Source organism: Meriones unguiculatus, chromosome 7, assembly GCF_030254825.1.
Source record: "Meriones unguiculatus strain TT.TT164.6M chromosome 7, Bangor_MerUng_6.1, whole genome shotgun sequence".
NCBI classification, from domain to species: domain Eukaryota; kingdom Metazoa; phylum Chordata; class Mammalia; order Rodentia; family Muridae; genus Meriones; species Meriones unguiculatus.
This window is the reverse complement of record NC_083355.1, coordinates 4,738,115-4,761,787: the sequence shown is the minus strand read 5'-3', so window position 1 is coordinate 4,761,787 and position 23,673 is coordinate 4,738,115. Positions and strand designations below refer to the sequence as shown.

Genomic DNA, 23,673 nt, shown 5'->3' with positions numbered 1-23,673 from the left:
TTGGTCCTTGTGGAGCTCCTATCCTTTCCAGGTCATGCTAACTCCCCTTCTGCCGAAGGTTTATGAGTCTTAGTATCTGTTTTGAAACACTGCAAGGTAGAGTCTTTCAGATGCCTTCTGCGGTAGACTCCTGTCATACGTCCAATGCTGTATACAAGTCTTAACCTTGGAACTTTGTTGCCTGGGAAATGAGTCGAAGGAAGCAAAAGAAATGAGGAAGGCCAGGCATGAGGCTACCCAAAGACCTTTGCTTCTAAAAAGCATCCCTGGCACCAGTTGTTTTTTAGGCACATGTCTAGGAAATGCAAGGGTCTGACATTCAAGGGAGCAGGACAAAGCAAGTGTCCCAGAGACAGGTGTGTCCTTGCTAGCCTCAAGGGCACAGGCCTCTGGACTTAGGCATCTTGTGGCCTCACCCTCAGGCTGTCTCTAGACTCCTAACTAGGGAGTCACATGCTTATGGCCCTGCAGAGAGGCCTCCCTGAAGTGGGCAACACACTTAGGAAGTCAGTCCTGGACTGACAACAGTAGCAGGAGGTGAGTGCACCCAGGACTGGAAGCTGCACACTTTGTCTCGTTGATGCTGCAGAGCTTGCTGCACTATCACAGGCCAGAACTGAGTTAGGGGCTGGCACACACACTGTATTTCCCAGCAGGGTTTCTATGTGGTGTGAAATGGGAAGAAAAAAAAAAAAAGGCTGTCTGCACCTAGTGTATTCTGGCCACAAATTTTTCTTAGGGAAAAATTAGAGAAATGAAGTTTATTACTTGCTACAGTTTTAGAACTTACGTGAAAACCTTATCTAGAACTAACGAGGAGTTTAGCAGTGTAGTACACTTCTATCTGGTTCTGTATGGGATCAAATGGGCCCCAACAAAAACTGAAAGAAAGAGTTGCACCTGACTCTAGATTGGTGAAGCAGTGAGTTTATTGGAGTTACTTACCCAGTGTGGGCCCCTGAGCAGCTCTACCACTGAAAAGCTACCCCAGGACAGGTGGCAGTTCACAAAAGCTGCATCCTGAGCTCCCTGCACAGCTTGCAGGCAGCTGCACACAGTAATCTCCTCCAAGCAGCAGTTGGCTCCCTGTGTAACCTCACTGAGGGCTTTTGTGAATCCAGGACTGTTTCATTTGGAAGCAGCTACAGGAGTCCTCTAGCCAAGAAGTCTCTCAAAATATGTGTTGTACAGAAAAATAGTCATTATTCAGCCAACATTTTGATATAATCAAACAAGAAGCTCTGCATAAGCACAGAGTATTGTCCTCATTTTACCCAGTCTGTCCAGGAGATGGCCATCCAAGTGCTTCAGAGCTGCTTCATGCGCTGACCAGATAGAGCTCTGTAGTATTAAAGTTATTTTATACAACTGTGTTTTGTTTCTCAGTTTCTCTCTTACCCTGGCTATCACACACACAAAAAAAAATTGAGATTCTTTTATATTACTTAAACAAGCTTTGCAACACAAGAACTGAGCAGTTACTACTCTATTCTTAATCTTCTAAGCTAATCTGGCTTCCTCCCAGTGTACATCCCGGAGATACTTGCACTTTGTAGGTTTTCTTGATGAGCTCTCTCTCCTGCTCCCTCCTAGACATCTGCCTGTGGCTGAATCCCCTACTTCCTCCTCTAACTCCTCCTCCACTGGCTGGCAGATGTCTAGCCCTGTTCTCTGTACTGCTCATCCATTGACTGCAAGCTTCCTTATTGGGATACTAAGGGACAATTGGGGAATAGTGTTTATACAACATTGAGACAAGAGATTCTCAGAACAAGGATTACAACCAGAAAAGGGGATTTGAATTACTCAATAACCTTATGCTTGCAATGTAGTGTTCTGCCACATTGTCTAGCCAATCTAGCCTTTAATCTAGATCATTCTAAGAATTTTTTTTCCGAATGTAAAGGCGACTGAATCATGTGTTTTGACAGCCTTCTTATAATGCTCCAACTTTTCTATCAACAGGCATACCAACGTTTACAAATCCAGCAGCAGATGTTACAGGCCCAGCGGAATGTTTCCGGACCCATGAGACAACAGGAGCAGCAAGTGAGTGTTGTTCAGACTGACTTTTACCATTACGTCTAATTCTAGTAGAAGAAACCCCAGTGGATGTATCTTAGCTTGGTATTAGCTTTTCTCCAGTTGAACATCTGCTTTGGAAAGTCCTGGGACCAACTAAGTTTGGGACGAAGCTGGCCCAGCTGGCAGTGGCTGAGCTATGACTATCCTCAGTCTGTAGATCTGCCTCAGCCTGGCTAACATGTACGAGCATCTGTGTCTCCACCAGGTTGCGCGCACAATCACTAACCTGCAGCAGCAGATCCAGCAGCACCAGCGCCAGCTGGCCCAGGCCCTGCTTGTGAAGCAGCCTCCACCTCCGCCACCCCCGCCGCACCTGTCTCTGCACCCCTCTGCAGGCAAATCGGCCATGGATAGCTTCCCCCCTCATCCCCAGGCTCCCGGCCTTCCCGACCTGCAGACCAAAGAGCAGCAGTCTTCACCCAACACCTTTGCTCCTTATCCTCTTGGTGAGTCTTCTGTGGATTGAAAAGCTACACCAGGTAGAGGTGTTCTTGAGTACCTCCTGTGATAACCAGGAAGCTGTGCAGTAGGCAAAATAGCAGGCAGTACTGAGATAGCACGTCAGAGGCAGAATCCAAGAGTGGACCTCTCAGGGCTTCTTCTTGAGGGCACAGCACTGCCTTGAGCATAGCACAAGTTTCACTAGTACCAAGATAATGCGGTACACTTACCTGTAATTCAAGCACTTGGGAAGCAGAGCAGGACAGTATGAGTTCATGACTAGCCTGAATTATACAACAGGGCCTAGTTTGATCCCTGGTGCCTGTGGCTAAGGAATAGTGCTTACGAAAATCCTCTGTTGCAACAAAGTCCTTTCAGTTCTTCTGGTTTATCATCTTTACTGGTTTTGTTTTTGGTTTTTCTTTGAGACACCATCTCAAACTATAGCCCAAGCTAACTAAAATTCTAAGCCTCCACCTCTCAAGTACTGAAATTACAAGTCTCTACTATTCTTTTCTAGCCTCAGTCCTCCAGCCTCAGTTATTGAGAGGAGTTTGTCTATCTGGCCAGTGATGTTCAGACTGATGATACAGACTATCTGTAAGGGTGGTGGCTGATACGCACTTCTATAGTACAGGTGTGTGGTTACTGCCCGACCTGTCAGAACAAGCTTAATGCTGGAGACCTTCTGCTACCAGCTGGGGAGAAATGTCACCAGGAGCTAGGAGAGGGATTTCAAGAATGTTGCTGATAGCTGGCAGAATCTATGGACATGGGGCAAGAGGAATAGTAGCTTCAAATAGCCATCCCCAAAGGAGCAAAGGCCAGCTGGATGGCATTGAATTAGTTGCCGTGGCTTACCTCCCTCTTTAGAATGCTAGTACATATTTTTACAGAGAATGGTATGTCTTGTCTTCCTACCTGATATGTAATAAATGTGTTATGCCTATATAATGAAGCTGAAGACTACTAAGCTATAGTGTATCCTCCATTATTGTCCTGTCCATCATTGTCCCCTTACTGGAAGAAGCACAACTGTCCCTTGGCAAGACCTGACTTACAACTTAGACCTCCTGGTTGCTCTTTGCAGCAACTTTCCTGTCTCTGTGAAGGAGTATCACACAGTGTTCTTTTAAAGATTACATGAGCTTACATGAATTAATAATATGTAAATTTGGACATGGTGGTTCACACTTGTGATCCTGGTAATAGAGCTGTTGAGCCAGTTAGGTAGCCTTAGGTTCCAGGCCAGCCTGGCTTGCAGAATTCCTGCTCAATAAAATGAAGTGTACGGGCATGCATGTGTGTCTCCATGTGTGTCTGTGTGTGTGTGTGTGTGTGTGTGGTTTGTAACAGTAATCTCATATGACAGCTTTATGGTGAGTTCTATTCTAGGATGGTTGTTGAGAGCAGACTCTACTCCATTCACCATCCCACAATATCTTAGACCTGGTGTTCCTACCCTCTGACCTGCATAGACTTTTACCTCTAGGAATTACCTCGTGCAGTGAATCTTTGAAATTAGATAGATTTATTCTGATAAAAATGTCAAACTGTTGAAAGTATAGTTATATTTAGTATCTAAGATATAACATTTAAAATGATCATCTCATTAGGTATAGAAAACTTTGCCTGCAAAATGGTCTGTCTTGATGGCTCTTGCCTTTTCTCTGTAACAGCACAGATGCTGAAGAGCAGCTTTTTGGTAGCAGCCTATGGTAGGAGACCCTATCCATGTCGCTCTGGGTTCTGTCCCCTTTTTTCATTCAGACCGTCCAGGCTGCAGTATTTCTTGCCTGCTGGATTTGATGGTGTCCACAGGAACAGTAACCCCAGTGGCTGTCAAGAGCCAAGAGCTGTCAAGAGCCAAGTGGAGGAGGCACACTTTTTTTTTTTTTTTTAATTTATTTATTATTTATACAGCATTCTGCCTGCTTGGGTGCCTGCGCATCAGATTTCACTACAGATGGTTGTGAGCCACCATGTGGTTGCTGGGAATTGAACTCAGGACCTTTAGGTTAAGGTTCAGCCAGTGTTCTTAACCTCTGAGCCATCTCTCCAGCCCAAGAGGCACACATTTTTAGTCCTAGCACTTAGGAGACAGATCTCTGAGTTCAAGGACAGCCTGGTCTATAGAGCGAGTTCCAGGGCAACCAGAGCAACCCTGTCTTGGAAAAAAAACAAACACACAAACAAACAAAAAAAGAGCTCTCAAGAAGTAAGGTTCACTGCTACCACCGTGATAAGCTAAAGATAAATATACCTGTGATCTCAACATTAAGGAGCTGATTGCTATTAGTTCAAGATTAGCCTGGGTTATAGCAAATACCAGACCAACCAGGTCATGTACCAAGAACCCTCCCTCAAAACAAACAAACAAAAAACATAAGATTAAAACTTTTAATTGAGTCCCAGACAAATAGGTAAAAGTTTTTGAGTAATGAAAAAGTTTCCAGATAACAGGATACAGCAGAGAGGAGCCCTGCAGTGCTCAGGGACGGTCCCATGAGAGGGCCTTGGCAGCCTTGTTGCTGCTTTACCTGGCAGATGTGTGTAAGGGAGTGAAGGCTAGACAGCAGAGGCTGAGAGAAGGCAGTGCCTGGGCAGCATCAGATTTACATAGATGTTCTGCTCATAAGTATGTGACTCTGTATAAACACTTCAGTTGTTGAGCAAAAATGGGATGCATGCCCATTGTCATGACACACATCTTTAATCTCAGCACTCTGGAGGAAGAGGCAGACAGATGTCCTTGAGTTCCAGGATAGCCTGGTCTATGTAATTTTCTGGGACAGGGACATGGAGAGACCTTGTCTCAGAAACAAAACGGGTGGAAAAATCCAGGTGGGCGCACAGAGCCGGCTTTCCACGTGGCAGTAGCACCACTTTATTTGGGCAGGACAGAGCCTGTTCGGTTTGCCTTAGAACGGGCCCTCAGGCCCACTGGCCTTCTTGCATCTCCCACCCACATGCTATCATGGCTGTTTGAGTTCACAGCTTCTGCTCTAAAACTTAGAACCACAATATTGATTCTGCTTGAGTGATAGAGTTTCCTCTGCCATGACATTGGGGTTTTGCAGTGGGCACACGAGTGTCAAGAGGCCGCATAGGATCCCACAGGAGCTCACATCAGAGAGGGAGGAAAAGCCGGCCTCTCTGCTGTTGCCTGCTGCTTCCTGCTGAGTGTCTGGCCCACTCCCAACTTGGCTAGAGCAGTACTCAGTGGGTAAGAGCACTGGCTGTTCTTCCAGAGGACTGGGCTTGATTTCCAGTACCTATTTGGTGGCTCACAACTGTCTGTAGTACGAGTTACAGGGTATCTGACTCCTTTTTCTAGCCTCTGTGGGCACCAGGCATGCAACTGATACAAAAAACACCCATACATATACATTCACACATACATACATACATACATACATACATACATACATACATAAATAAAGTAATTTGAATTTTAAAATTATATTAAAATTAAAATATTAAAAATATTTGAAAGTATGTAACGAAGAAAAAACATTTTTTATCAGCATTAAAATTTATAGCTAAAGCCAGGTGGTGGTGGCACATTCCTTTAATCCCAACACTTGGGAGGCAGAGGCAGGTAGATCTCTGGGAGTTTGAGGCCAGCCTGGTCTACAGAGCAAGTTCCAGGGCAGACGGGTACACAGAGAAAGCCTGTCTTGAAAAAAGAAAAAAAAGAGGAGGTTTTTTTTGTTTTGTTTTGTTTTTTTGATGAGGCAGCTAGCAGCGCGTGTAATCATCCTAGAGCTTGAGAAGCTGAAGCAGGCGGGTTGCCATGAGTTTGAGGTACACCTGGACTATGCAGTAAGCCTAGGCCACACTGAGATTCTGTCTCAAAAAACTGGAGAAATGGTTCAGATGATAAGAGCACTGTCTGCTCCTCCAGAGGTCCTAAATTCAATTCCCAGCAACCACATGGTGGCTTAAAACCATCTATACTCAAATATGAAGCCTTCTTCTGGCCTGCAGGTGCACGCGCAAATAGAACACTCATTGATAAAATAAGTAAAATCTAAAAAAACAATAATTTAAAAAATTACAGTTGAGGGGCATGGAGAGATGGCTCAGAGATTAAGAGCACTGCTTGCTCATCCAAAGGTCCTGAGTTCAATTCCCAGCAACGACATGGTGGCTAACACCCATCTATAGTGAGATCTGGTGTCCTCTTCTGGTGTTCGGGTGTACATGTAGGCAGAACATTGTATATATAATAATAAAAAAAATTACAGTTGAACGAGGTGTATGCCTATAATTTCAGCATTTGGGAGCCTAAAGTGAGAAGGTACACATTAGAGCCTACAGATTAAAATTTTATCTCAGAAAGAGGAGAGGGTGTGAGCATGGTGGCACATGGCTAGAGCCAGAGACAGATAGACTATGTTCTGTGAGTTGGAAGCCAGCCTGGTCTACATAGTGAGTTCCAGGTCAGCTAGGAACTACAAGGGTGAGACCTTGTCTCAAAATAAAAAAATCTGTAGGGGCAGAGTGTGGAATTAAAATGGAAGTGTGTGACTCTACCTGAGGGAAGAGTCTACCTCTCCAAGAGGGCTCTCAGAGCAAAATCTTCCAGGGGAGAGACAAATACTAACAATGTCTGTGTTTTCAGCTGGATTGAACCCAAACATGAATGTCAACAGCATAGACATGAGCAGTGGTTTGTCTGTGAAGGACCCGTCTCAGTCCCAGTCACGCCTGCCTCAGTGGACACATCCCAACTCCATGGGTAACTTGTCTAGTGCTGCTTCTCCCCTGGACCAGAATCCTAGCAAGCATGGTATGTATGCCCTCACCAAATTCCTGGTCAGCAGAGGGTTGCAATTGACTTATTGACAGGGTAGCCTGAACTATCATGTCCATTCTATGTGCTTCTATGAATGCAGCTCCAAGAACAGAAGAAAAGGAGTACCTGCAAGCTAACCATTAGATCTTAGCTCCAAACCTACAGATCATTGAAAGGATAGGTCAGAGCCCAGTGCTCTTTAGTTAACTCCTTATCTGCCAACAAAAAGAGCCTGCTGAGTCCTGGAGAGATGGCTCAGCAGGTAAGAGCAGTATTGCTCTTGCAGAAGACAAGTTCTATCACCCATGTTGGGCGGCTTACAACTGCTTGAAACTGAAGCTCCATGGCCTCTATGGATACCTACACTCTCATATATATACTCACACATGGATACAAATACATAATTAAGATTTTTTTTTCTTAATGTCAAAAGATAGTGCTTTGAAGAAGAATCACCTTTCAAACAAGTAAAACACAAAAATAATCAAATAGAAAGGAGAAAGAAACAAAACTCTTAGGCTGGAGAGGTGGCTCAGAGGTTAAGAATACTGGTTGTTCTTCCAAAGGTCCTGAGTTCAATTCCCAGCAACCACATGGTGGCTCACAACCATCTATAATGAGGTCTGGTGCCCTCTTCTGGTACACAGGCACACATGTAGGCAGAACAGTGTATAAATAATAAATAAATAAGTTTAAAAAAAAAATAAAGGCTATTTAAAAAAAAAAAAAAAAAAAAGAAACAAAACTCTTAATCATCATATTGGCCCAGAATGGGCTAGGGTGTGGCTCAGTGACAGGGGCACTAACCTGGCCTTCAGTGACCTTGATTCAATGGCTGGGTACTAGTCTTACATTCTTGAGGTCCTGAGTTTTATCCCCAGAAGCAGAAAGGAACAAAAGAAATGTAATAGGGTATATAGTTTTCTCTTGATATAAAGTAATCTAAAAGGGGGGGGAGACCCTAATGGTTAATTTAGCAAGAAAATCTCCATGTGACATCTGGGCCCTTTACCTGGCACCATCATAGTTGTTTTACTTTGTATAAATCAGTGCCTACTTTGTTCTTGCATAGTAGGGAAACCCCTGCAGAAAGGGGAGGGAGAACATAGACAGCCAGCAAACATGATCACTAACCAGGAAAACTCATATTTTATACCCAGAAAGACTTATGATATACAGCTTCCCAAGGTTTAACATTTCCAGATTGGAAGGATAGGAGCTGTTCCGTAACCCCAGCAGTTGGGAGGTAGAGGCAGGAGGAGCAGGAATTTCAAGTCATCCTTGGCTACTTACAAGTTGGAGGTCAGCCTGTTTTCTGTGTGGCCTATCTCCAAACATATGTTTTTCTTAAATAAGATTTTTAATGTGGCTAGGGGTGTAACAGTCAATGATAGTTCAAGAGTCTTATGTTTATAACCAGAAGCACAAAATGTGTGTGGTGGCACATGCCTTTAATCTTAGCTCTTGGAGGCAGAGGCAGGCAGATCCCTGAGTTTAGAGTGTGGCCTATAGAGTGAGTTCCAGGACGGCCGGGGCTGCAAAAAGAGCTTGTCTTTATAAATAAATAAATAAAAATTTATTCTTATTCACTGATAATGTGATATGAATTTGGTTACCTAAGAGACCAGGACAGTAGAATCTCTTGATCCCAAGTGTTCAAACCTGCTTGGACAAGTCTCTTTGAAAGGGGGGGTAGGTGTCCTGTAGAGACGGCTCAGAGGTTCATAGCACTGGCTGCTTTCAGAGGACCTGGGTTTGATTCCCAGCAACCAAATATTAGCTTACAGCTGCCTATAACTCCTATTCCAGGGGATCTGATGTCCTCTTCTGACTTCCACAAGGACCAGGCACACGTGGTAAACAGATGTACATGTAGGCAAAACATTCATAAAATACAAATAAAGACAAATTTTAAAAATAAAAAGGTGGGGAGGGTGTCACTAGTGAGGTGGCTCAGCAGATCAGAGCACTTGCCACACAGCATAATAACCTGAGTTCAAGTCCTCAGATTCAGTGTAGTCACATATGCCTGTAACCCCCAGGTTCCAGGAGCAGGTGGGAGGTTAGCTGCAGCTTGCTGGCCAGCAGCCTGGCTCCAGGCTCACTGAGAGACCTGTCTCAAGGAAGTCCGGGATAGATCAGGAGGCCTGATGGCTTCTGAACTCTGTGCATGCACATGGGCATATACACAAATCAAAGCTGTTGTAAGTTTCTGGACTGGGGCATTAGCTCAGGTGTTAGAGTGCTTGTCTAGGAGGCAAGGAACCTGGGGTAAAATGTGCAGCACCACTAAACCAAGCTTGGTGGCACGTGCCTGTGGTCTCAGCACAGAGGCAATCAGGAAGGTCACCCTTAAACATAAGGTCAAGGGCCAGTCTGAGGTATGTAAGACCTTCCAGCTTAGCAACTAAAGCAGTTCATAGTGGCATACACCTATAATCCCAGCATTTGGGGAGGTGGAGATAGGAAGATCAGGAGTTTGGGGTCATTCTTGATGACATAGGGAGTTAAAGGCCAGTCTGGACTGGATGACACCATCTGAAAAAACAAAGCTCAGTAGTGAAGTGCTTACTTAGCCTGTATGAAGCCTTGGATTTGGTCCCCAGCACTGAAAATAATAATAATAATGGTACAGGCTGGATGGTGGTGGTGGTGTGCACCTTTAATCCCAGTACTCAGGGGCCAGAGGCAGGTGGTTCTCTTTGAATTTGAGGAGGCCAACATGATTTACAGAGAAAAGACCAGGACAGCCAGGGCTACACAGAGAAACCCTGTGTCAGAGGGGGAAACCAACAATAACAATGATGTGTGATTGATAAACTTGGTGTCCCTCAGGGTTGGCCTAGCATAGATGAGTTAGTCATCCAAAGACCATGTTTGGGCTCACTGACACAGTCCTTAAAGACTCGTGTACAGCTCAAGGCTGACAGGCCTGTAACTGCCAGGGGCGAGCATCTGGGCCTGGAAGGGAAGGTGGTTGCATTATGTGCATGCTCATCTTTGTCAGCGCTCACTGTATTCCTGGTTCCTGTTCTGTAGGTGCTATCCCTGGAGGTCTAAGCATCGGGCCTCCAGGTAAGTCCTCCATTGATGACTCCTATGGCCGGTACGAGTTAATCCAGAACAGTGAGTCACCAGCCAGTCCTCCTGTAGCTGTTCCCCATAGCTGGTCACGTGCCAAATCTGACAGCGATAAAATCTCAAATGGCTCCAGCATTAGCTGGCCCCCAGGTAAGACTGCATTCAAGTGGTAGATTCAAGTATGCCCCAAGCCTAGGAGAGCAATTAGAACTGAGGGAGCCTGAATCTGCACTGTGGGTCCTGCAAGCATCAAGTCTAGAGCTTTGGGGTTTCTGTCGAGATTTTGTGGGGTACATGGTGTCAAACATTGCTGTGCAGCTTCCCAGTTTAAGGTAGGTTAGGCCTACCAGTGACCAGCAGGAGTGACAAGGGACACCAGCTCCCACCTGGTACTGGCATGTGGTAGCTGTTTCTAGTTTGTTCCAAAAGAATAACTGATCTGATGCCTTGTATCTAACCAAAGAATACCTCTGAACCTGACTGTCAGACTTTTCAAATTCCTACAAATGTGGAAAACGAGTTTTAACCGTCATGAGACAGGTGAAGGTGCTCCAGTGCGCAGCCTCATTTTGGTCTCCATGAACAGAGTTCCACCCTGGAGTTCCGTGGAAAGGCCTTCAGAGCATTGATCCCGAGAATGACCCTGATGCCACTCCTGGAAGCGTCCCCACTGGACCTACCATCAACACCACCATCCAGGATGTCAACCGCTACCTTCTTAAGAGTGGAGGTGAGAAGCCAGGCGGTGGTGCCACACGCCTCTGATCCCAGCACTCAGGGAGGCAGAGGCAGGCGGATCTGTGTGTGTTCAAGGCCAGCCTGGTCTACAAAGTGAATCCAGGGCAACCAGGTCTTGTTACACAGAGAAATCCTGTCTCAAAAACAAACAAACAAACAAAAGGGAGGGGGGTGCTGGAGTTGTGTAGGGCTGTCACCTTGCCTTCTATGAGCCGGTCTCCCGGCCCCTGTAGAGGCATCATCTGACCTTGTAGCTGTGAGGCAGGTATGGCATCAGACATAGTCAGTACGTGTTTTGTTCACCTGACCACTGTGGCATCAGAAAATGAAAGGCAAAACCTGTGGGAAGACTGACAAGGTGTGTGCTTATGTTGACTGGCCTAACACATGTGCTTCAGATTCTGGACGTTTGCAGAGACTGTTCCTAACCCATAGACACAAAACAAATGACTGTGGGTTTTATTGCTGTGAAGAGACACCATGACCATGGCAGCTCTTGTAAAGGAAAGCATTTAATTGAGGCTGGCTTACAGCTTGGATCTTTAGCCCTTTATGCCATGGTGGGAAGTATGGCAGTATGCAGGCAGACATGGTGCTGGAGAAGGACCTGAGAATTCTACATCTTGATCAGAAGGGAAAGGCCGAGAGTCACACTGATTGTAGCTTGAACATAAGAGACCTCAAAGCTCACCTCCACAGTGACACACTTCCTCCAGCAAGGCCACACTTCCTAATAGTGCCACTCCCTGTGGGCCAAGCATTCAAATACTTGTGTCTATGGAGACCATTCTTAATCAAGCCATCACAGTGACCCTCTGTGGATGAAGAATTTTTAACCAGCAAGTAGTTCATATCATTTTTTTTTAATTGTTGTGTTAGGCAGTCACAGCTTTAGCTATTAGCCTTTTATGACAAGGGTTGTTTGTTTTTTTGTTGAATTCTCTTTAAACTGGAAGGAAATTGAGCCTTCGCTCATCTCTCCAGTCTTTTTTACTTTTTTTGAGACAAGATCTTACAGTATCATCCTAAAACACACCAAATAGACCAGGCTGGCATCAGGCTCGGAGAATCCCCCTGCCCCTGCCTTCAGAGTGCTAGGATTAAAGGTGTGTTGAAGGCAAACTCCACCACTGCTAGCTTTAGTCTGTTTTCCTGCTTTGTCTTGATGATGTTTTTGGCACAGCTTCTGTGAGACACGAGAGTATAGGAAACCATACTACAAAGCTAGAAAACATAAACATAGGATTTAGACACATTTCTCACACGTTCAAACCAAACCAGCACCCGTCTTGTGATCTTAGACTGATGACGTTAGTGGGCTGAATAATAGCTTAGGAGTGTTGGTAGAGCAGATATCTTATACAACTGAAGACTCAGTGCAGAGGAGTTACTGTCAGGAGAGGTCAGAGCTTGCACACTGGTGCAGTTGACTGAGCTGGAGACTATGGCTTAGCCATAGACTCTGTGTGTTGGTGGGCATAATAGTCCAGCTGTGCCTGAATCTCAGTTGGAGGAGCTCTTCTGCCTGCTTCCAACAGATCTGCGACCATTCCCATCCTTGTTTTCCCACAGGGTCTTGATTTGTTTACAGACTTGAAAAAGAGGCATGGTGAGAACCAAACCACACCGTGGAGAAGACAGGTGTCTTAAGGGTAGCCCAGTGCCCACATGCTCTCTAGGTGCAGGAACAAGGCTCTCTCAGAGTAGAAGGCGATGGCTCTGGGTGTCCACAGTGATTGGGACAGATGCCTCCTCGCTACCCCAGGTCCCTGAGGGAAGTGGGACTAAGAACTAGGACCAGAAAAGTTCTTGCTTTTACGTATACCAAGGTTTATACTAACGAGTCTGGATTTTTTATTTTTTTAATTTTGTGTCTTTTGTTTGAGCTTTAAAAGAATAAGAATTGCCTTATTTTTAAATTCTTATCCTTTTCAGAGGGAAAATCCCTGTGATCTTCAGCATCATGCCATGGTGTTTTAGCTGTCTTATCAGTGGTTCTCTTCCTGTGACTTACCCACCTCAGGTGGTTCCTACCCATGTTTCTTTGGTTTTCTAAAACTTTCAGGAAGGCTTATTGTCAGCTTTCCCAGGAGCTAAGAGGTACAGCCCTGTCTTTCTCCTATGCTGTATCATGCTGGAGCTCCTTGTACCCCAGTCACTGCTCACTTGATGCCGACCATCCCATCTTAGTGCATGTTTGGTTCTACAGGGATCTCCCCACCATCTTCTCAGAATGCCTGACCACTCAGTGCCTCTGGCCGCAGTGGCTCTTTCAGCAGCATTGCCTCACCGTCCAGTGCTGGAGGTATGAATTGGCCTCTCGGCCTGCAGGTAGCTTTTCCTTTCTCTCCCTAAACAAAACCTGGGCAGGCCTCAGCTTTTCTTGTTGGTCCATTGCTCCTCATGGACAGGGAGGCCATGTGTGATGAAGGCAGGCATGGCCTTGACCAGTTCAGCAGTAGGAATATGTGTCCTTACATGCAGAATGGAGGTGGTCATGTCTCCTGGGGTGACGAAGGCCACACGATATGTAGGTCCCACATAAGTAGGTCAGCTTCCCCCTTCTCCCACAGCAACAAGATGACCTTGTGAGGCTCTGGAAGTGCACAGCAGGCAGCAGCGTAGATGTGTGCCTACCTGGGCTTGAGGTTGAAGGGCCAGGACCCACTGCGAAACCCAGCTCCTCAGGGTACTCATGTCCCACTCTCCTCTCATGTGTCTGAAGTGCTCTTAGGACACCACAGACCTCACCTCACAGCTCCTACACGTAGAACACGTCTTCTAGTGAAATAGAGAGAAGTCTTTGTTATTAAATTATTTTAGGGTTTTTCTATGTAGCCCTGTTAGCTGGCCTCAGACTCACAAGAGATTGACCTGCATCTGCCTCTGAAGATATGTGTCACCACAACAGGTTGTGTAAAAACTTTCTTAAGAAGATGTCTGCATAGCCAGACATGGAATCCCGCCTTTAATCCAGCTTTAGCGTAAAGCTTTAATCCCAGCAGTTGGAGGGCAGAGGAACTCGGCAGATCTCTGTGAATTCAAGGACAGCCTGGTCTACAAAGTAAGTTCAGGACAGCCAAGGTTACACAGAGAAACCCTGTCTCAAAAAAACAAAAAGAAAAAGGAGATGTGTGCACACTATCTTAGATTTGTGGACAAACCTGTATTTCACCAAACCTCGTCCAGATTGTTAAACTGCTGTGGTGCACCTTGCTGCACAGAGCTGCTGCAGGAAGATAGTTCTGAAGCCTCTCTTCCTGGAGCATTCCTGTAACACTCTGAGCCTGGGGAAGAAAGCAGTGTTGATGTAGCTCAGCACCACGTTAAAAAACAAAGCTGGTGCCACTAGATTGTTTTCACTCTTACTAATGTTGAAAAAGAAGTATATTTACACCTTTTATACTTCCAGTGGGAGGTAGCTAAAGAAATAGGCAAAATAAAGATCACCTTTCTTGATAGCATTTGGTTTACAGTATTTGTAGTGTGTGTTGACACACAAATAGTGTGCTGGTCTATGTATGACAAGGGAATGGGGCATATTTGTATTGCAGTGTCTCAGGAACACACAGGGGATGATGGCAAGCATTGGCAGATAAAGGATCTGGGGCCCATGGTGGTCGTTGCTTTTGTGTTTCTCCCAAAGAGTTCCAATAACTGCCTCCCCAGCCAGCATGCCTGGTGCTGCATCTCAGTCCAGAAGCAGTGGAGACATCCATGTCTATAGCTAGACAGTGGCTGTGGCAGAAGTGTCTGTCAGAAGGAGCATTCTCTGACAGGGGACTAATGCTCCTAGAGATTGCACAGGAAGCACATGTGTAGGCTATGCTTCTGACGTGACCGTTTCAGCACAGCTGATGATGATTAAAGTCTGAACTAGAGAGGGCTGGTGGTGTGGCCCAGTGGACAGGGTACTTGCCTAGCATTCTCTGAGCCCTGGCTTCCAATCCCAACACCAAATCAGTCAGGCCTGGTGACACACACCTGTAATCCTAGCACATGGGAGGCAGAAGCAGAGGATTACTACAAACTCAAGGCCAGACTGGGCTACAGAAGAAGATCCTACCTCAATCAAACAAACAAAAGTTTTAACAAGTTAAAAAAAGATTAAACTTCAAAACATTTCTTCACAGCAAATGTTAGCCAACCGATGAAGTGTCAGCAGTTCAGCAGAGTCTACACAGGGCACACACAGTATCTTTAACCAGAAAGTAGAAGAGAGTAAAGCTGGGTGCAGTAGCACAGTCAGCAGTCCATCAGCCCAGGAGGTGAGGCAGGGAGGTCACCCAGCATGAGTCAGAAGCGCCATGGTGCTTTGTGGCTGTTGTTTTCTCCCATCTGCAGTTACCCTGCCAGCTTCCCAAGCTGTAGTCATTTCTCTGGCTGTGCACAAGCCCATTCTCTGTTTCTCTCCTAGGTAAACTGTCTGACATTAAATCAACATGGTCCTCAGGCCCAGCCTCTCACACGCAAGCCTCTCTGTCTCATGAGCTGTGGAAGGTACCCAGAAACACTACTGCGCCCACCAGGCCACCTCCAGGCTTAGCCAATCCCAAGCCTTCCTCCACCTGGGGCACCAGCCCCCTTGGCTGGACCAGCTCCTACTCCTCGGGTAAGCACTGCCGCCTCCTGCGGAGAAGGGCGCTCATAGCTGCTCTACATGTGATTCAGGGAAATGTGCCTCTTCTATCCTGTGCCTCTCATCAGACCCCGGAAGCCTGGGACCTTAAGAAAGAGTTGGACAGAGGCAGGCGGATCTCTGTGAGTTTGATGCCAGCCTGGGCTACAAAGTGAGTTCCAGGACAGCCAAGGCTATACAGAGAAACCCTGTCTCAAAAAAAAAGTAAAGAGATGGAGTGTCTTATACAGGGCAGGCCATTGGACATATCTACTTCATGTACTGTATCCTCAAAAAGGCCATTCAGCCATTCTAGGCTTCCTACCCATCTCACCCAGCACAGAGGTCTTAATTTCTCTACAAGGTTCCATGGAAACATAAGGGTTTTCCAGACCAAAAACTAAGGCACCTTGGAAATGTACAGCCCTATAGAGTCCCTCCACCGAGCGCTTGCGGTCACTGGGCTCCTCTGCTACATAGGAGAAAAGCACCCAGGCTCCAGTCAGCTGCTGGCTCTCAGCGCAGCACCCCAGGCTTTTAGTGGCAGCCCTGCCCTGCCACATCTGCTTCACTTCATTAAGCAGAAGTCCAGGTGTGTTGATTCTAAGTGAGGGTTGGGGCAGAACAAAGTAGAGAATAGAACTTTGCAGGTGATTCTCAGGTTCTTGTCAGATCTGCCGTCTTCCCCACAACCCAACATAGAAGAAGACAGGCCTGCTGGGAAGTCAGGGTTTTCATGGGCCACGGATGGACTCTGCGGTGATTATGAGATTGGGTGTATCGAAAGGTGCCATGGCTTCCACAGGGTCAAAAGACTAGAGCTGACTAATTATTTTAAGTCAGACTAGAAATATGGCCTGTCGACTGAGTTCTTATCCTGTGGGCTTGTCACACAGGTTCTGCATGGAGTACTGACCCCTCAGGAAGAACAAGCAGCTGGCTCGTTCTGCGCAACCTCACACCCCAGGTACAGGTGCTGGCTGCTATGTAGGGGCGGCATATCATACCAGTGGGTAGCTGCTTGTGGTCAGGAAGGTGCCTACTTTGCCCTTGGAGCAGGTAACTGTGTGTGTCAGGCATCTTCCCTCAGGGCCCAGAGTGGCAGAAGCAAGTGTAAATACAGGTAAGTGTGGGCAAGTACAGCCACATACTTCTCTCAGCCATGTTCCTGGTGGTTCGTTTGCCCTTCTGAAGCTGAAAACATAAACATCTTAGAAACACACCTTTCAGGGAGTTTGGCCACCTCAACTATATGATCAGCTTCTTTAACCATTCTCTGGCACAGAACTAGCTTATCACTGCAAGGCTGCCAGGCTGCTGCTGTGCCTTTTGCAAGCTGCAGAACCCAGAATGGGAGTTTGGCCCTTCCCTCTGGCTAGTATAAGTGTAATAGCCTACACTTGAGCTGCCTGGCCACCGAGGAACTTTCAGTGTCCGTTGCAGTCGTGAGCCTGTCAAGGAAATAGTTGTAGTATACAGTGCATCCAGTGTCCGTGCTGTTGCTGCAGAGCCCAGCCAGAGCCTGCAGGGTCACATCCCCCCTTTGCTTCCTCCTCAGATCGATGGTTCTACACTGCGGACGCTGTGTTTGCAGCATGGGCCCCTCATCACATTCCACCTGAATCTGACCCAAGGCAATGCTGTGGTCCGTTACAGCTCCAAGGAAGAAGCCGCCAAGGCCCAAAAGTCTCTGCACATGTATGCTATGCCTCAGCCCCTCACACTGCCAAGTAGCCACAAGTGTCCAGTAGTGTGTTAGGTGGAGGGAGGGAGTGCTGTGGCACCCCAACACTGCACTACAGGTAGTGCTTTGATCAGAAGAACTGTGCCTTTCCCAGCTCTGGAGCCTGGAAGTCCAAGGTCAAAGTATGGACAGATTTGGCTCCTCCTGAGGCCCACTTCTTCTGTGTGTAGGCAGCCATCCTCCCTGTGTCTTCATGCAGTCACTGTATTTGTGTCTGTCTGTCTGTCTGTCTGTCTGTCTGTGTGTCGCCTAGAGAGTCCAGTACCCACCCAGACTCCAGAGTTGCTTACAGCAGCCCACTGCCCCCTTGAGGGTGCTGTCCATGCAGAGTACAAGAGTCCTCCCTCTGCAGTGTCACCTGAGGTGTGGGGCTTGACAGCTGAGCCCCCATTGCATAGCACATTTAAACAAGCAGTCCACATGGGTTAGGTCATGGTAGCTTGTGACATGATCCTTTTGTCTGTCTTTCCTGGTAGCACAAACTCAGAAGTAAGAGTGATACACTTACCCAGCCTCTTGCCTTCTAGGTGTGTACTGGGAAACACCACCATCTTGGCTGAATTTGCTGGTGAAGAAGAAGTGAACCGGTTCCTGGCCCAAGGCCAAGCCCTCCCACCCACCTCCAGCTGGCAGTCCAGCAGTGGGGCCAGCCAGCCCAGGCTGGGCACCTCGGGGAGCACCCATGGCCTAGTGCGCAGCGACACTGCCCACTGGAACACCCCATGCCTGAGTGGGAAAGGCAGCAGTGAGCTGCTGTGGGGTGGGGTGCCCCAGTATTCCAGCAGTCTCTGGGGCCCTCCCAGTGCCGACGATGCCAGGGTGATCGGCAGCCCCACGCCTCTCAACACTCTGCTGCCAGGGGACCTGCTCAGCGGCGAGTCCATCTAGGGGTCACAGTCAGTGGGGAGAAGAGAGCTGACCATGCCAGGCCAAGCTCCGAGGCTCCACCTGATGGACAAGCTGCCCCTTCGAGTACCTCTGTCCAGTTCTGAAGATGAACCTTGGCCTCAGCCCTTGTGAACTGTTGAAGACAGTGCGGGCTGCGTTTGGTCAGTGTCACGTGCTAATGACAGGATGTTCCTCATAGCTTTTTATTTTATGTCGTCTTATGTTTGTACGGTGTGTTGTCATTTTGAGTTTTAAGTATAAAAGCTGCTTAGAATAGTTCTATCATGAAGGGCACTTTTCAGATTGTGGGCTGGAAAGGGTTATTTTATGGTGGGGTGGGGGGAGACTTGAAGCCTATTTAAAGTGAGCCTGTGATGATTATGCACATTACCAGAGGCGGCGGGCGGGTGGGACAGGCGCTGCGCTGTGCGGGCACAGAGCTGAGGGCGTGGCCAGTGCTCTCTGTCCCCCTGGAGCTGCCTATGCACATTACCCTTGTTTCATTACTTTTTCATGTCATTTTTTTTTATCCCAAAAAAATATTTTTTAAAAGTTAAAAAAAAAAAAAAGACATATCAAACATGCAAATACTTGAACCCAGCAGGCCAATACCGAAATGTGAACACTTCCACGTTGACATCCGTGCACAGAAACAGGCTCTAGGAAATGTCTACGTTTATAGCCTACGTGTGCGTGCGTGTGCGTGCGTGTGCATGCGCGTGTGGAACTGTATGCGCGTGCTCTTGCACAGTTGGCGCTTACTGTGTGCTTGTGTTTGAGAGCGTGTGAGGGATTTAACTGTGGGTTTCCCTTTTATTCCGTATATGCTTTTTTTTTTTTTTTTTTTTTTTTGCGCATTGGTCAGATGTTCTCATTGTTGTTACTCGCTTCTAACTTTGCACTGAGGTGTCCCTGCCCTTCCTATAGCTAATCCTGAACAGTAAAGAGAATTCACAGGACAGGGCTGGCGACAATTCATGTGTAAATGTTTACTCAAGGACTCTGTTATTGCATTTAAAGTTACAGTGTATATCTCTGGAGAAATAATATGTCTATCTACCTTTAGCAGCTTTTCATTGTGGACTAATGCAAGAAGATTATTACCAGAGTATTGCACCATTTCCCATCTGGAATATAAAGTTAAAGAGAAAAACAAAACTGTTGTTGAACTGTGGCCATAGATCCTTGTAGAGAATGGGTGTCCCGCAAGGAACGGGACAGGCACTTGGACGTGGGTTGTGACTGCTTTGGAGGAGCCGTGGTTTGGGCTCCCACCTGTTTACAGACGTTTTTTTCTCCTTCAGACTTTAAAATAAAACTTTTAAAAAAAAATTTAAAAATTTTAAAAGGAATAAAAAAAAAAAGACTTTGATCATTAAAAAACAAAACCAAGCAAGCAAGCAAACAAAAACCTATTTTCAGAATACAGATGTGTTGCTTCAGCGCTCTGGGACGGGACATGCTGCTCCCCTCCAGCCATCGCGGACTCTGTTGATTGTCTTCACCCCTTCCTCAAGGTGATGAGGCATTGTGATCTCTGTCTTGCACATGCCGGCTCGCTCTCAGGAAAGCCAGGGCTCCAGAGGGCAGTTCCACACCATTTCATGTATTTTTAAACCCAACTCCTAGCACTGAAGATGTTATTTAAAAAAAAAGAAAAAAAGAAAAAAAAAAGGAAAAGAAAAAAACACACACACAAAGAAGAAAAATACCTAATCTCTAATGTGTAGCAGTTACATATTTACCAAATAATGGACTCAAAAGAAATAGATGTTTGAAGAGTGCTTTATATATTAAAAATTGCTTTATGTTTTAAAGATGATCAATGTTTTGATTGTTTTGCAAGGAAGAAAGACAATGAAATAACACACCCTCAAGTATGTTTTAAAAAAATATATGAACATTGTACTCCCTGCCTATGTGGTCAGGAAACTTGTGCATTACATTTTTTAATTAGCTTTTTAATGGTTTTATCAAAACAAAAAGAAAGCACGTCCTGCAAGATTGCAGAGAAACGCTGGTTTTCTAGAGGATCATGAACTATGCACAACTGGGTTCAAGACTTGTTCGAGTTTCGTCATGTATCCCACAGAACGGCCCTCCGCAGAGTGACTGCATCTCGTCGCCATTACGTGCGTCCTAGATATTTGATGTATGTATACCCAAATATGTATATCAAATATGTGCGTGTGCGTGCGTGTGCCCCCAGGTGTTCAGCTCGCCATGCTGCCGTTTAGCACTGAGTTGTAGAAAAACTCCTAATGTTTTAAAACTGGGGATGGAAGTAAAGGATGTTTTCAGTTTTTGTGGGTTTTTTTCCCCCCTTTTCTCCCCTTTTTTCCTTTTTGAACCTTTCGAATTTAAAATGTCTGTGACTCTAAGATTAAAAGTTTGTGGCACTTAAAATGCCCTCCTCCTGGAATGTGGTTGGACGCGCACTGGAGGCTGCTTTCAAAATACAGCGCTTCGTTGAGTCTTAATAAACTGCAGTTTTTCTTGGCTGTTCACATATTGCTGTGTCTTTCATCTGTGAAAGGCCCATGCTTTGGTGTGGAGACGGCATACTATGTCTCTGCTGGGTGTGTGTTCATTTCTGGTGAAACTCGCCGTCTTGGCTGTTTGGCTTGGAGTTGTAGCCTTTGCTCCTGGGCTTTGCTGAGAATATGTGGATCCTTTCAATAGCCACTGGAAGGCAATACGCTTCCAAGTCCTGGTCTGACTGAATTGGATGCATCTGAAGACCAATGTTGCCCAGGCCAGCAACAGGTGGAGCCTGGGGCTGCAGGTTTTCCTAGGACCACCACGACTGGGCACTTACATGCCCAGTGTGGGCATTTAAAAAAAAAATGGAGAAGCTGGGATATAGCTCGGTGGTAGAGTCTATGTGCAGGCATAAGGCCCTGGGTTCCACCCCCAGCACTGTCGGGAAAGATGGAGTGGGACGTTCCTGTAGGCCCAGCACTCGGGAGACTGAGGAGCAGCACCGCCTGAGTCCACAGGCTCAAGACCAAAGCGTGCAAAGCGGCAAGACCCCAACTCAGACAAGGCAATAGTGTGCTTCCCGAGTGTGTGCTTCATTGATCTCTCCCCTAAAAACATGCTGATAACATGCACAAAGCAGCAGAACTGTCGGCGGGCTCGTGGGTGTCACTGGACGTAAAAACACTAGGTCAGCTTTCACCCTCTAATGCTGAGCCACCATGTCCTAAGGATGAGCCCTGTCCTACCACAGGCAACCCCTGGGAAAGAAGGGGAGCTGCTAGCTCAGCCAAGGAGATCACCGGAGGGGCCCTGGCCCCATAGGAAATCAAAGACCAGATGGAGAATGAGACTCAGAATGTCAAGCTGCCCTTGGCCTTCCAGCAGCCTCTAGCTCTGCTGGCCAGAGCTTCAGCGGAAGAGCAGAGCAAGGCCAGGCTAGCAGCTGGCCTTGCACAGGTGTTCTCGGCATCTGTGGGTCAAAAAGCCGTGGCTTAGAGGATCTGGCCAGGGTCTTGCATCTGTGAAATACTGTTTTCGACATCCCATTGCCTCGGAGACATCCAGGGAGTGAACAGTAGGTTTCATGCCACCTGCCCTGGCCATTGAGACTGTGTTGGATTTTAACAGTAAGGAACAGAATGATGAGGGCCAGCAGAAAGGGCCTCATGGGACTGGATTGAATGAAATAGGCCTGATGTCAGGGATCCAGGATGCAGGAGGTTTGGACCTGCCTTGTTACCCGCACTGTGCTGACAAGACTGGCACAATGAAGGCAGAAGGCAGGGCCCCCAGTCAAGGTGGTGGGATGGCAGAGGAAGCCAGCAGAGGTGGGCAAGCCCCTGACCAGGGCATAAGACACGGTGGGAACTCCTGTGGCCTGGTGGGGCTGAGTGAAGCAGGAAGACCCTGGAGACAAGGGGTATTCCGGGAAGCTTCTTTGCAGCCACAGTACTTTAAAGAGACCCAGAAGGCCAGGGTGAGGTGTTCCCTTGGGTGCCAGTGCTTCTCAGGGAGTCACCGCTGATAGAGGCATCCTCACAGTCTTGTCTCCTGGCGGCAGTAAGGGAAGTATGCCTGGCCCAAGGCCTGCCAACCCCATCCTGTGAGCAGCCTTCAGCTTAAGTGTCTGCATGTGACAGATGATGCTAGATGGCAGCCAGAGCATTCCTCTGCCTTGGTCTCTTAGAATCACCCAGAAACTTCTAGAATTGTTGTGCTAGGCTGATGTACTCATTCAGGATATTCTGGGGTAGCCCCAAGTACAGGTGGTTTCAAGGCCCTTGTTCAGCCAAGGCCAAGAAGTGGCGGTAACAGGCCTAGTGATGCATGCCTATAATGTCAGCATCAGGGAGGTGCAGGCAAGAGGATCAGGATTTCAAGGCCATCCATGACCAACATGGGCTGCACAAGACTCCACCCCAAAAGTGGGGTGGGGGGCTAGTGTTTTGTATTCAGTGTGAAATGCCGTGTACTCTCCAAGTTGGCAGCTAGCCCTCCCTCCCCTCCCTACCTATGCCTACAGAACACTGATGGAGGTGGCTCTGCAGTAGAGGCGCTAAGCACTCAGAGGAGCCTGGGAGCCCTAGCCCAAGGTCAGGAGACAAAAAGCATGGCCATCGCAGGTGCTGCATGCCTCTGCAGCTCTGCAGCAGCTTGTGTTGGGAGCACTCCAGGCCTGGGCTCACAGAACCCAGTGCTGCTGGTGCCACGCATGACACACCCTGGGCTGTCTTTCCCTTCAGTGGTGTGTCCTAACCTTGTGAGACAGAACTGGGCTCCAGAGGACAGTAAAGTCGTCAACCACTGTTGTCTTCATTTAATGCAGACCCCACGCTGGTCAAGAAATGTGGAGTACCCACAGGCATGTAGCCAGTACTCAAACCTGGACACAGAGCTCTAGCCAGCCCAGGCCAGCTGTGGCAGGCTTAGGAATTCTTGTGCTGAGACAGTGATGGCAGCAGCTTTTCATGCCACAGGAGCTTGTTATGGCCTCGGGTGGCACAGGACCAGCAGGGGCTCCGTCCCCACTAGCAAATGGGGAAGGGTGGGGCCGGCCCTGCTGGCGTGCCGCAGCTCAGGGTGACTTGCCGACAAGTGCAGCTGGTGAAGGCCGTCCAGACCTGGAGGGTGCTGTGGCTGGTTAGGGTTTCCGTGAAGCTCCTGAGGCTCAGCCCACACGGGGCATCTCACCCAACACCATCCAACAGCAGCCCCTCCACCGCGCTGCTTCTCACCCCAAGTGTCACGTCATCTCTTGTGAGTCCTTCCCTAAATGTGCCCTCTTTTGTCCACACA

The 23,673-nt window shown here is 47.3% G+C and overlaps 1 protein-coding gene across 4 annotated transcripts in view; it reads left to right on the top strand.

Moving 5' to 3' along the window:
- Positions 1 to 20,903, top strand: part of Tnrc6c (trinucleotide repeat containing adaptor 6C) — a 116,068-nt gene extending 95,165 nt beyond the window's left edge. For 3 of the 4 annotated variants that reach the window (XM_060386319.1, XM_060386318.1, XM_060386317.1), the window contains 9 exons: positions 1,966 to 2,049; positions 2,291 to 2,531; positions 7,154 to 7,321; positions 10,367 to 10,558; positions 10,995 to 11,138; positions 15,564 to 15,758; positions 16,661 to 16,731; positions 17,323 to 17,462; positions 18,036 to 20,903. In XM_060386319.1, the coding sequence (XP_060242302.1) occupies positions 1,966 to 2,049; positions 2,291 to 2,531; positions 7,154 to 7,321; positions 10,367 to 10,558; positions 10,995 to 11,138; positions 15,564 to 15,758; positions 16,661 to 16,731; positions 17,323 to 17,462; positions 18,036 to 18,396 (1,596 nt within the window). In that variant the 3' untranslated portion in view covers positions 18,397 to 20,903. Of the gene's footprint in view, positions 1 to 1,965; positions 2,050 to 2,290; positions 2,532 to 7,153; positions 7,322 to 10,366; positions 10,559 to 10,994; positions 11,139 to 13,355; positions 13,452 to 15,563; positions 15,759 to 16,660; positions 16,732 to 17,322; positions 17,463 to 18,035 lie in introns of those variants that run through there. The other variant, XR_009592691.1, reaches the window with a different exon arrangement.
- Positions 20,904 to 23,673: the final 2,770 nt, after the last annotated feature.